The sequence below is a fragment of the Papaver somniferum genome, chromosome 11, assembly GCF_003573695.1.
Source record: "Papaver somniferum cultivar HN1 chromosome 11, ASM357369v1, whole genome shotgun sequence".
NCBI classification, from domain to species: Eukaryota; Viridiplantae; Streptophyta; class Magnoliopsida; order Ranunculales; family Papaveraceae; genus Papaver; species Papaver somniferum.
Genome location: NC_039368.1, coordinates 2468937 through 2482264, shown reverse-complemented (window position 1 = coordinate 2482264; position 13328 = coordinate 2468937). Strand labels below are relative to the sequence as shown.

General features: G+C 34.9%; 1 protein-coding gene and 1 pseudogene across 1 annotated transcript; both read left to right on the top strand.

Annotated features, from left to right (window-relative positions):
* The first annotated feature begins 6153 nt into the window (after positions 1-6153).
* On the top strand, positions 6154-8897 carry LOC113320628 (zinc finger protein WIP6-like). The gene is made up of 2 exons (XM_026568529.1): positions 6154-6916; positions 7882-8897. The coding sequence occupies exons 1-2, from the start codon at positions 6221-6223 to the stop codon at positions 8341-8343; spliced, it is 1158 nt and encodes a 385-aa protein (XP_026424314.1). The 5' UTR covers positions 6154-6220; the 3' UTR covers positions 8344-8897.
* A 1005-nt stretch (positions 8898-9902) lies between these two features.
* LOC113323918 lies at positions 9903-10960 on the top strand (annotated as a pseudogene).
* The last annotated feature ends 2368 nt before the right edge of the window (positions 10961-13328 follow it).

The following is a 13328-nucleotide window of genomic DNA, read 5'->3' as shown; positions in this document are numbered from 1 at the left end:
ACTGGTGGATTTTGATGAACCAAGTTCAGATCTAAATAAAAAATCGTGTTTTATGTTTATTTCATTAGTAGATCTGATATTTTTATGGTTTTTCTTTTGTTTTTCAGTTTTCTTTTGTGTATTAACCATCATTACATATATGACGTACTGTTTCTTTTTGTGTTTACTATAAATATATAGGTTTTCTCTTATTTTTTTTGGTTTGATCCAGGAACACATATATGGAATACTGAAATATGTGCTTTGATTCGGTTAGAATTTATAGATTCATCACTTCTTCTTGACATGCAGTTGAGTTTTAGTTCATGAATTTCGCAGTACATATATGTCGTACTGGTTGAAACTTTTTCTGATTCTGTTTTATTCAGAGTTTTGCCACTTTTTTGTTTGATCCATGAGTTCGTACGTGAAATACTGAAGTATGTGCTTTGATTCGGTTATATTCATGGATTCATCACTTCTTGACATGCAATTGAGTTTTTAGTTTATGAATCCGCAGTACGTATATGTCGTACTGATAAAAACTTCTTTCTGATTTTGTTTTATTCATAGTTTTGCCACTTTATTTTGGTATGATCCATGAGTACGTATGCGAAATACTGTAATAGGTGCTAATTTTGTTGTTGTGTTTTAATATTATTATATTCTGGTCACATTTACAGGTTCAATATGTCCAACGGATACATACACTATATGTAAGCAGTGCGGTAGATATATACTCAGATTTATAAGTAGTGTAGCAGATATGTACTCAGATTTATAAGCAGTGTAGCAGATATGTACTCAAATTTGTAAGCAGTGTGGCAGATATGTAATCAAATTTGTAAACTGTGTAGCAGATATGTACTCAAATTTGTGGTCCTTTAAATGTTTTAATTAAATTTGGACCTCCAGATAAATAAAATCCCGATTGGTAGAAGTATGTTATTTCACACGTGTTTAAACAATATGGTGTATTAATCATTTCCATGTTTTCAAAGAACTTTGGACCCTAGGATAAAAGTAAAATATGAAAACTACAAGGAGACCCATTCTTTGGATCTTTCCCACTGTGAAACCCACACTCTGAAAAGTTCAGGCGTGCACCCATTTTCTGGGGTAAAATTTCTTCCACACCCAGAATTTCTAAAATTGTTTCTTCACTTATTCTTACTCGTTTTTCTTTTATTCTTCTTTTCCTAAATTGATTCGGAGATGAAGAAACTGTTTAGAAGCAGAAATCGAAATAGAGCTACATCAACAATCGATCCTAAAAGATAAATCGTCCTCTTGTTTCTTCATTCTAGTCATACAATATTTAGATCTGGTTATTTTTAAACAAAGTTTTGGAAAGAATTTATAAAACTCATGAATTGATTTCCTCTTTAACGCAAGTTTTAAAACGAGTTTTGATCGCAGATTTGATTTCAGTGAATCGTATTTCACAAACCCATTGGATAAAGTTTGAAAACATTGGATATCAAAGTTTCGATACTGATTTGGGGATTTCTTCCCACGAACAAAATCTGATGGTTTCACTCTTCGTATGGAAGATATTATCAAAAGTTCCGACTTAATTGATTGCTTGCAGCGAAGAAACAAGACAACTTCGTCAAGAAATCTTTGCAGTCGATAGATGAAAGCTTAGAATAGATTACCAAAATCTGTCAAAGTAAAAAAAGAAACCAATTAGGCCAGGGCGAAGTGACAGTTCCAACCCATCATGTGAAGCAATAGCAGCTTCAAGCGAAGAGTTATCAATTCAGCAAAGTCTCATCATCAATGAACAACCAGTATACAGCGAAGTTCAGCAACTCATCTCGTCAACCAACCATTCCAGCGAAGACAAAAGAAGATCAGAGAACACCCATCTTACTTCAGGGATAATTGACGAAGTAAATTTAATTGAAGTTGAATTCTCCCGAACATCATTAGTAACATCACCAAAGTTATTTCGTAGCAGACATTTCGTGAAAGGTAGGAAATTCAACATAAAGTTTACACAGTGAACAAAGAAATACTTCGTGAAACAAGAAAGTTAGGCGATAAGATACTTCGTAAACTATAGTATGAGTAGTACTTCTTTTTATTGAATTTGGTGTTAAATTTGCAGGGACTGTAAATGGTTGCCACGTACTTTTTAGGATGACTGCTTACAAACTATTAAAAGAGTAGAGATGAGTGGTTTGATGAAGGAAATAATATCTACGTTATGCAGATATTGTTTTCTTAGCATTGAAACCAACAAAAAACAAGGTTTCATAACTTGTTATGCACCTACAATAATATCTACATAACATGGTATGCAATCATGAAAGTGGATGCATAACCTGTTATGCATCCGAAAATATGACTGCATAATGCATTATGCATCGAGAAAATTGTTGCATAATATTTTATGCATCGAGAAAATGGATGCATAACCTGATATGTATCATTTAAATATGGGTGCATAACGCATTATGCATCAATTTTTTCTGTACGAACTAAAATCAACCAAAACAATGGCTACATAACTTTGTTATGCAGACACATAACTTGTTATGCAGTCGAAAAAATGGTTGTATAATTCGTTATGAATCTGCATAATGTGTTATGCATCTTTTTTAGAGGCTGCATAATGAATATGCAGTCAGTTTTCGAAAATTTTCCCTAAAACGATGATCACCTCCGATTTTTTCGTGGAAAACAAAAATTTGATATTGTTGTTTGTACTCGTTGCGTAGCTCTCTTTAAAAGATTTCCAACGATATAAAATTTATAAAATTCTAAGGCGCGGATTTTTAGATATGTTATATCCAAGTTGTGTTTCCAATTATATCCCTGAAAAATTAGGACGCATAACGAGTTATCCCTGAAAAACAGTATGCATAACACGTAATGCGGATGCATAAATCGTCATGCAGACAGGTTTTAATAATTTCGGATAATTATGGGTGTCACAGAAATATTTATGGGTGTCACGGTATCCAAAATTAATTGTGGGCCTGACAATGAGAATATTTTTTTTTTGGTCTCCCCCTAATTTTCCCAAGTAAAATCCGGTTGGACCCTATTATATATAAATAACGCTACGGGCCTAGGACCAAACAAGAAATTTTCCATTTTTAATCCTGCTTGCATCGCTGCTCGGTCTTCTACTAAATCGATTCTCTATTCTTCATTCTTCATTGAGGACGACTAATGATGAGTAGTAACTCGACAGGTTGTAGGAGTTTAGATCAAAATGAGTTAATGAGTTAAACAAGGAGCATATTTGGTACATTGTTCAATGTTTGTAATATACTCCAAAAATCCACTTCAATCTTAATCTTCACTATTGATTCTTTGTGTAAATGACGTTGGTAATGTTTAAATTATAGTTTCATCATGTATAAGTCATTTTTAGTCTGACTAGAGTGACTCTTAGTTTTTAATGAATCTAACGGACTACTAGCCAAGTATTTACGAGTTCTTTAGACCAGCTGGTCGCTCCCCGCTCTCAACCGAATAGGATTCGAGAAGCGATCACTGATGTGCACATGGTCTTGTCTGTATCCTATTCGCTAATATTTATGAACCTAAATCTGATTCGAAATTTGAACGGGAGGAGATGTTTATCACATGTAAGAAATGTTTTTCAGATAAAATTACACTTTGATCCATTGCTACAAGTGAGCGCTTATCTGAGCGCTATAAGTTAACAAATTTTTAACCATTGTTCGTCAAGCTAACTAAGATGCATTTATCTATGGACTTTACTTAGTCGCATGACACTTAAAATAATTCTTTCTGTGGACACTTCTCGAAAAAGTGTTAACAATTTTATCGTTTATCCTGGCCAACGCTTAAGAGAAACAAAAACACTACTTCTGTAACTAGAAACTTTACGTCTCTGTGTATATTACTTTTAAAAACTAAAGTTGGTAAATAAAATTGAGATGTCATGTAAACACTTCTAATTTAGACAATGTGTAGAAATTAAATTCCCTGGTGCCAAGACATAGTTCCAATTTTCCATGAATTGAGTGCCCCCTTTGATAAAATGAACACGTCAACTTTTGTTTAACTATCGTCATCCATTCATGCATCAATCAGCGCACACGCTTACACTTTTGGAATTCATATGAGCTAGGGGGTACTCTATTCATCATAGAAGTCCAACTGATTCAACGATTGTGTTCCAAATGTGGTTGTTGTAAGAACTAGCTATATCTCTAGATGACTAATCATGCATGCATTTGATAGTGTTGGAAAGTCTTGTCTCCCATAGTTATTTTAAGGGTAAGTAAAAATGTGAGAAAAGAAATAAAAAAACATAAAGTTGAAATTAGGAATCATTTAAAGAAGAAAAAGCATAGAGATATTAAGACACCTTGAAATGCAAAAGTTTAAAAATGTTTATAAATTTTTTTTATCATTACATGCACTCCATCTCTATGTAGTATTCTCTCTTGTTAATTTCTACTTTGAAAAAATTTCAACATTAAAATTGATTCATTCAAACACCCAATGAAGAAAAAAAGTAGACAATTTCATAAATCAAAAGTTTCACACCTACTACCTATCCCATCTAAATATAAAATCTTTAATCATCTACACCTGCATTACCTAAGCCTAACCATAACTGGACTCATTCACACTTGTTGATTACCATAAAATTTATGCTAGTTGCTAATAATGTAACTGTGAAGTGTTCCCTGTACTATTGGACTATCAATTCTGATTTGTTCATTTTTTTCTCTTTATACTCTAGTTTGTATTCAGGAGATTGTTTTCAACAGCTGCTAAAAAGTATTACTGTATTTTTCGTTTTTGGATATTTAAATAATGAAAATGATGGCACAATTTTTTCCCGATACTTCCTTGCATATCTAAGCACTATATAAGTGGAGCTAATTTTCTATGAAAGGAACAACACATGACAAAATAAAGAAGTGATCGATTAATTAAAGAGAACAGTACTAAAAAGGTGCCCTTAACATTTGAACAAAACAAAAGAAGATAGCTAGTCTAAATAAAGGAAAAGGTGGATTTGATCAATAGCTCCATACAATCCGCCCTAGATTATGTCGGTAAATAGCTTGCAATTTTACTGTTGAGTTCAGTTCAGGCTAAGTTATCAAGAATTTCACTGATTTATTTTTTTTAGGTGAAAAGCATTCAAAGGTTTGGATTAAACAACCCTTTGAAAAAAGAAGAAGGTGATATTTAACTCTGTTTTCGCTTAATTGTTCTTGAATATTTTAATATAGGTTTTTCAACACATGCTCTCTTTTTATTTGTTGAAGATTTTTACAAAATTTTACTTTCTTTGATATATTATTCATTTTGTATTTGAAAGTAAGTTAATATATTGATTTTTCGCTATTATATAGAATTATTTAATGATGGAATTTGGGACATAAAATAATAACAAAAGAATTTTGAACATCAAACTCTTTTCTGTCTTCGTTTTTTTTTTCCCTCAAAAATTCAAGTGATGAGTTCTTTTTTAACTAATACTATCGCACATTTGGCTGCAAGAACGTTGGCATCATTAGAAATCTCCGTACTCACTAGAAATATAGGTCGATGAACCGCCTCTCTTGCTTTAGTGGGCAAACGGAAGTGTCTTCCTTCTTGTTCTTACCAACAAGATTCGGGAGAAGAAAGAGCTCCTTATGTATATAGTTAAAGTACTTGTCTGCAGGTTGAAGGATTCGTATTTTGAACAGTAGACTCAGATAGGGAAATGTACTTGTCTCTGGGTACAAGAAAAAAGTAGACCATTGATAGTATTCATCCATCACTTTGAACGCGTAGGTCAATTCTCCATATATTCACAGTTTTGATAAAGCCACGTATCATTTCAAAGAATCTACTGAAAAATTCCAATTTTAACAAAGAGAAATACTCAAGGATTGTTGTTGATAGTCTCGAAATTTGATAAAATTTATGAGACATAGTAGGGTTTTAAAATTTTCTTTATTTAAAGAAGTATCATTTGTTCATATCATTTCTCCTAACCCACCACTAAGTGCAATTTCTTGCTTTACCTTTCCCTAACAGTAAAAAGAAGATTAAGAAATGAAAGAGAGGAAAAAAAAAAAAAGGAAAAGATATTGATTTTAGAAAAAGTTTTACTTTCTTTCTTGATAGAGAAAACCATGAAAAAGAACTTTCAAAATTAACCATCATATTAGGTACATGTATTTGGTTTCACACATATATAGATAACTACCAATTAGTAGGACGATTCTCATGAAGCTAACAGTTAAGCATGGATTACTGCTTTCATCAAACTACTGCTCCAACCTTCATTGAATGGCTCAAGCCATCACCTTCTATTTCTTCTCCTTGTAAATCATCATCATCTTCTTCGTCTTCTATGGTAACCAACTATCAACGGCAACAACAGCAAGAACCACACGACGAGGATCGACAAGAGAAAGAATCCATTCATCGCCGGTACCGACAAGAAGGCGGCTCGATATGTCTACCACTTCTAAGTAGGTTTACAGATGATATCAATAAGCAACCCAAAGAAGAAGAGTCAAGTATATCTCTTTGCCGACAAAAGGATGGCGAGCATAACACTCGTGTTGATGTTAAAGAAGAGAAGCTTCTGGGGAATCATGATAAGAACAATGTTACTGTAGCTTTACATATAGGTTTACCTAAAGTTGGAGATAGTATGCAACTTAACAACTCTCATGTTCAGATGATGCATGTGAAGCAATCTTTGGCGAGCTATAATGGAGATAAAGAGGATAAACCCATGAGTGATAGGATGATGATAAGTTTTGATCAAAGCTGTGGTAATTTAAGTAATAATAGTACTGGTAGTACAACTACTAATGATCAGCCTCAGATCAGTAGATTTTGGATCCCTACACCAGCTCAAATACTTATTGGACCAACTAGATTTTCTTGCTCGGTGTGCAATAAGACCTTCAATAGATACAACAATATGCAGGTTTGTAATAAGCTTCTTTCACTTTAAGTTCTTCTCCTTTTAGTATTATTAAGTTTTCGTCTATACACACACGTGATCTCTTTTATATATAAATCAACGATGATAATCTTCTTCTTTCTTTTTTTTTTGTTGCTCGGTACGACCATAATACTCTGATCAATTTACAAAAGATATACTCCATCAGATAATTAAGGCTGCAACAGAAACCTGGCAATCAATCCTTTTTCGATCGTATAGAAATTCTTTTTCGCTAGGTCGAAATTCATAGTGGATTACGCTTTTCTTTTTTACTTATTCTAGCTAGATTCATTTTTTCTTTATTCAGTTCACCAGTTCTCCAACTAATTAACCACAAGGTTAATCTAGCCAGCTAGAGAGAAAAGCTAGCTACTGTTAGGGTAAAATTCATAGACACCAAAGTAATACGCGGCATGGTGGGGGAAGGAGTCGACATAGTAAGTCCGTGCGTATGAGTATGAATGATTGAAGAAATTTGAATTACTTCATTCGAACAGTACCTGTTTTGTTAACTAGGTCTCCAAACATTGCCATATTTTGGATTTTTATTGGGATACGTATAAACTTTATTTTCTGGCCTCATCTGATATTCTTCGATCGAACATGATGTCTTCCATCATATAAGGGGTGAAATTATATCATTTCCATGCACATAACAACCATATATCAAGCAATAGATTATACTCCCACTAGTAAGTGTATATCCGATTAAAAGATATATATATGATCATTTGAAAACTAGCAAGATAACACATCCCTTTTCTGTAGACCATATATATGGGTCATCGGTAATCATTCTTAAATGCAACTTCTAAATTGCTGCATGCTTTAATTATATTCTTCTAGCTTTATCTCTTCCTTTTGCCTGCAGATAAAGCAAAGTAAGATTATATAAACATTGATATTGTTCGCTGATTAACAGTATGTACTTTGGTTTTTGTAAATAGATGCACATGTGGGGGCATGGATCACAATACAGAAAAGGGCCAGAGTCGCTTAGAGGGGTTCAGCCAACAGCTATGTTAAGGCTACCATGTTATTGTTGTGCTCATGGATGTAAGAACAATATTAATCATCCTCGAGCTAAGCCGTTGAAGGACTTTAGAACTCTGCAAACGCATTACAAAAGAAAGCATGGAGTGAAGCCATTCATGTGTAGAAAATGTGGCAAGTCCTTTGCGGTTAGGGGAGATTGGAGAACACATGAAAAGAACTGCGGAAAGTTGTGGTATTGTACCTGTGGATCGGATTTTAAGCATAAAAGATCACTCAAAGATCATATTAGATCATTTGGAAAGGGTCACTTTCCTCACCCTTGTCACAAGGATTTTGAAGATTGTGATCAGAAAGAAACCGTTGACATGGAATCAGATGATGATGAATTGCGCTCTGCAGGAGGATCACATTGAACATGTCGGTAACTGAAAATTCATGCCTAATACGGAATTATTGATCGCATGCACTAAGTTCTTTATTTATAGGTAAAAGAGGTTCAGCTTTTAATTCGTAGTTAAATGCGCTTAGCTTATCTAAGCTTGTGCTCAATAGCAAAAAAACTCAGCAACCAGTAAGTGTTGAATAGTTGCAAGATGTTAACACAGAAAAAGAGAGGGGGGTTTGTTACCGAGCATATGCACAACGGTGAGCAGCAGTAAGTAATAAGTTAAGTTATATATAGTTAATAGCGAAACAAGGTGATGACTACCTCGTATATACGATTCATGAAGTAGTTGAATTTTCTTCGGATATCGAATTCTCAGGTATGTTCTAAGATCAGAAGTTATTTTCATCTTTCTGCCAAGGAAGAAAATTCATCCGCTTCATTATGGACTAATGAGGTAACGTCCTAGGTTGTTCGTTCGTCTATCAGTTGTAGAATTGGAGTTTCAATTTAAAGGAATGTAATAATGGATTAAAATGAATTTTTCACATCTTACGTTAATATTACGCATCTGTATTTTTAGTTTTTTATGTGCTAACTGCTGAGTAATCTATATATCCATACATAGTAGGGTTAACTTAACTTCATTCCCAGACTATAGAAATTATCGATAAATAGATCACTCAGCAGTTAACTTCATTCCCTATTAACTTATCTTAGCTTATGCAACATGATGCCTCTGCAGTTTTGTTGCCTTTTCTCTGTTATAGGTTTCCATGTAGGGCATGATGCTGTTCTGACTAGAAGTTCAGGGCACCCCAATGAAGTTGTTTTTACTGGAAGATAAAAAGCTAGCTATAGATGGACAACAACATTTTAATACGGGAAACAGGAATGATGAAGTTCTATCTTCAAAACAGAAATGATGAACATACATTAGATATACATAAAGCAAGACATATCATTTCGGTCATGCTTTACTAATAACTGCATATAGCTTTTCTGGATCTCTTTCTCTTTTCTTGATTCTTTGCTTTTCTAAAAGGAAAATTCCGAGTTTTTCTGTGAAACCATCAGTGTCAACTAGTTTTTCTAGTTAGGTATTACCCAGTCAGTGCATGTACCTGCTTGTACGACGAAGAATATTGATGCAATCAAAATACGGAAGCTTGACAATGTGAATTTGTCGTTGGCTCTTGGTTAGTTAGGCTTGAAAAACTTAATGGTGATGGTTATGTTCCTTTATGAGGTCTAAGGCTGCTCTCGGTTCAAAATGACCTTGATACGCTTGGGCTGCCTTTTTGATGTATTAATAGGACCCCCGGATATTCACCGGCCCTAACACCCGTCGTGTTTTTTCTAACCAAAACGGTTTCTCTTATTTAGCTATACTTGTTGATGAAGAATCCTGTTCTGACACCAAAACGATTTCTGATCGTGCAAAGAAATTGGAATCCGATTATGACTCCGTTTGCTTCTTCTTTTAATAAATATATGAGAGAAGCATCTAGCTCCATTACTTGCATCAATTACTCTCTGAAAACCCTAATATTCTAAGCCATCTTTCTCATCATCTTCACTTGAGCAATGGCGTCAACAGTATTTTCAAGCTGTTCTTCATCCACAGCAACAGCTCGTCTTTCCAAATTCGATACAACCCAAAGTGGTTCTCTTCGTCTAAGACAACCACCAGCTTTTCTTTCTAGCAAACCTCGAAATCCTGCCGGCTTTGGTGCCTCAATCAGTATGCAGCGTCGAAGTTGTAATTCTAGTATTACTGCTGTGGCGATGCCAACGAGTACAAAAATTCCGACGGTGAAACTTAACGGAAAGGCGGTTGCGAAACAAATCGGAGATGAAATCTCCATAGAAATATGGAGGATTTAGGATGCAATTGGTGTCACACCAATGTTAGCTATTATTCTAGTTGGGGATAGGAATCACTCGCCGGTTCCGCAGAAGAAGAAGTTCTCGAGCGTATTTCGCAATTCAATGAGAAATCTTCTGTTCATGGCGTCCACATTCAGCTGCCTTTACCCCGCCATATCGATAAGGCAAAAATCTTAAATGCTGTTAGAGCTGAGAAAGATATTGATGGATATAATCCACTAAACAACGGGGTTCTTGCCACGCGAGATCATGAGCCGCTGTTTTTATTTCCTTCCCTCATTCCATGTACAGCCAAAGGATGCATAGAATTACTGCATAGATATGAAATTCGTATAAAGGGGAAATCAGTAGTCGTAATTGGTAATGGTAGCGGTAATGACATTGTTGCACCTGCTGCCGCACTATTACTACAAAGGGAAGATGCTGCTAAGGTCACTGTTGTGCACCCTGGAACAAAGAACCTGGCAGAGATCATTAGACAAGCAGATATCATTATCACCGCTGCAGAAAAGGCATATCTAGTGAGGGGTTGCTGGATTAAGCCAGGAGCAATAGTCATTGACACTGTCTATAATATAATCATCGATCGGAAAAGTCATCTCGGCTATCGATTTGTTGGGGACGTTTGCTATGAAGAGGCTTGTGAGAGAGCTTTAGCTATAACTCCGGTACCCGGTGGAGCGGATTCCATGACCATTGCAATGCTTCTATCGAACACGCTTCTCGCAGCTAAGAGAGCTCTTAAGTTTGAATGACTTGGGACATATTCTCTGCAATCAGGCCATCTTCTCGGTTTTAAGCTCATACTTAATTCTTCGAATTCTTTTGTAATTCTATAGAGTGAAATTTATCGATAAATTATTTTCAGAGTTTTTAATAGTGAAATTTACTGTTTTATTCGCTTCTTTCTTTTAAGCTCAATACCTACTGCGAATGCATCTTTTGACCAGAAAAGGCACCCAAAGAAGAAGAAAACAAATATTTTTGACCATAAATCCCGTTTCACAAGGAACAGAAAATAAATAGAAACATTAATATATCCAAGACACCACTATAAAGTATAACTTAGCAAACCATCGGAAAAAAATGGAATGAAAATTATATATCCATCGCTGGTATAAACAGTTCTGGAGTCTTTTGTGGAGCGATGCGGTGGGGGCGGTGTTACTTAAAAAGAATTGTACGAAGTATTGTAGACAACAAAAAACAATTATAGCTTTTGTTATCTCTTTTTCTTTTTATGCAATCTTTCCAATCCTTTTCTAAAAGGAAAATTTGGAGTTTGTTTACTTTTTAAGTTTTTTTTTTTTTTTCTTAGTAATCCCAGTCAGTATATGTATTTTTTTTTTTTTTTTGATACGGCATAGCTAGGCCCATCCCCGAGAAGTCCTAGCAAGCTGGACTAGCGCCAGTGCTAATCCAACCCCCATCCCATCAACAAGATCGAATCTCAACTCTATCCTTAGAGGAAATTGGAAAAAATGGAATCGAACCTCCTACCTCCCATCCGCAGTATGGACGAAAGGGGATGCCTTAACCACTGTTGTAGACAGTTGTTGGCAATCAGTATATATACCTTGATTCTACGTACAATATTATTCCATGCACACAACAGCATACTTAGCAGAGAGTTCAATAGCTAGCTTAGACAGATAGGGATTGTGGATTTTTTGATTGGTTTTCATCGAGTTAGGCTTGACCCAACTGAAAAAGGTGTTGAAAAATAAACAATCAAAAAATTTGAGGGAATCAAGTAAAGTGATGATATGACTCATGCGAGAAGAAAGAAGTAGGGTTTGAGTTCCACAATGTTTTGTCGGGGAAGAAAAGAGCACCCAAAATGAAACCACATCCACACAAAATATCTATACCACATCAATCTAGCTCGTTTGTTCTTACACGCGGGCTATCCTCATATACTGCCAGCATCCTTCAAGAATCAAGACCCTTTGAGGGGGAAGAAAGCCACTTGTTGTTTCGAATTTCTGGGCATAACACACAACATTTCAAGCATGTGTCCAGCAGTTGAACTGGTCAACCACTAGGTTGTGCCAAAAAGTCTCTGGCCCAAGCCTACCCGGAAACACTTTGTTGGGTCCAAGGATGAACGATTTTTTTGGGACCATGGTCTTATTAGGCCAACCTCCCTATATTTATAAGGAGTGTCCTAAAGATAGGTAAATACACATTTATCTTTTACTTTAATTTAAATTAAAACTAACCTAATAACTAAAAAAATCTAATCATATACATCTAATCTGAATCTATTAACCAAAATCAAAATCAAAAACAAAAATTGGAGAGGAATCGAAATTTTTTAGTTTTGAAAAAAAAAATATTCTCTTATTCTTCTCGATTTGCTTGACGTTCCTCGTTCGATTGAAAAACCCATCAATCGTTTTTATTTCATTTTTTGATAGGGTAAATTGAGTAGAAATCATCAAATGATTGGGTAAATTGAGTAGAAATCATCAAAATATGGTTTAAATGGAAGTTAAAGTGACATGTTCGGTTAGGAATAGTTTAAAAAAAAAAACTAGTTTTGTAACCGAACATTCTGAAACCAAAAACACGAAGAACACTTCGGTTACCACGAATTTATTTTTTCGTAACCGAACTCCGAGTTCGGTTGGTTCGTAAAAAATAGTTTTAACCGAACTCCTCATTGAAAACCAATACATTGTGTTTGGTTGGTTCGCAAAAAATAATTTTAACCGAACTCCTCATTTAAAACCAATATATTGTGTTCGGTTGGTTCGCAAAAAATTCTAAAACTAGTTAGTAACCGAACTCTACCCATAATACAAAAAAGAAAAGAAAAAACAATGTAACCGAACTGTGTTATTTTTCCCACTATGTTGAGTTATGATTTAACCGAACTTTGCCTACTCTGTTCGGTTTGTTCACAAAAAATCTTGACAAACCGAACTCTTCACTAATTGCATACATGTGGAGATCGGTTAGATATGATGTTGGGTTAAACTTTGCGAACCAACTGAACATTACACTGTAAACCCTATAAATAGAGTTCGGTAACATGTGTGTTTACCGAACGATCAAAACCTCCATTAAAGAGCGAGTTCGGTAACCTGCGTGTTTGGAAGATGTAACCGAACTACACTT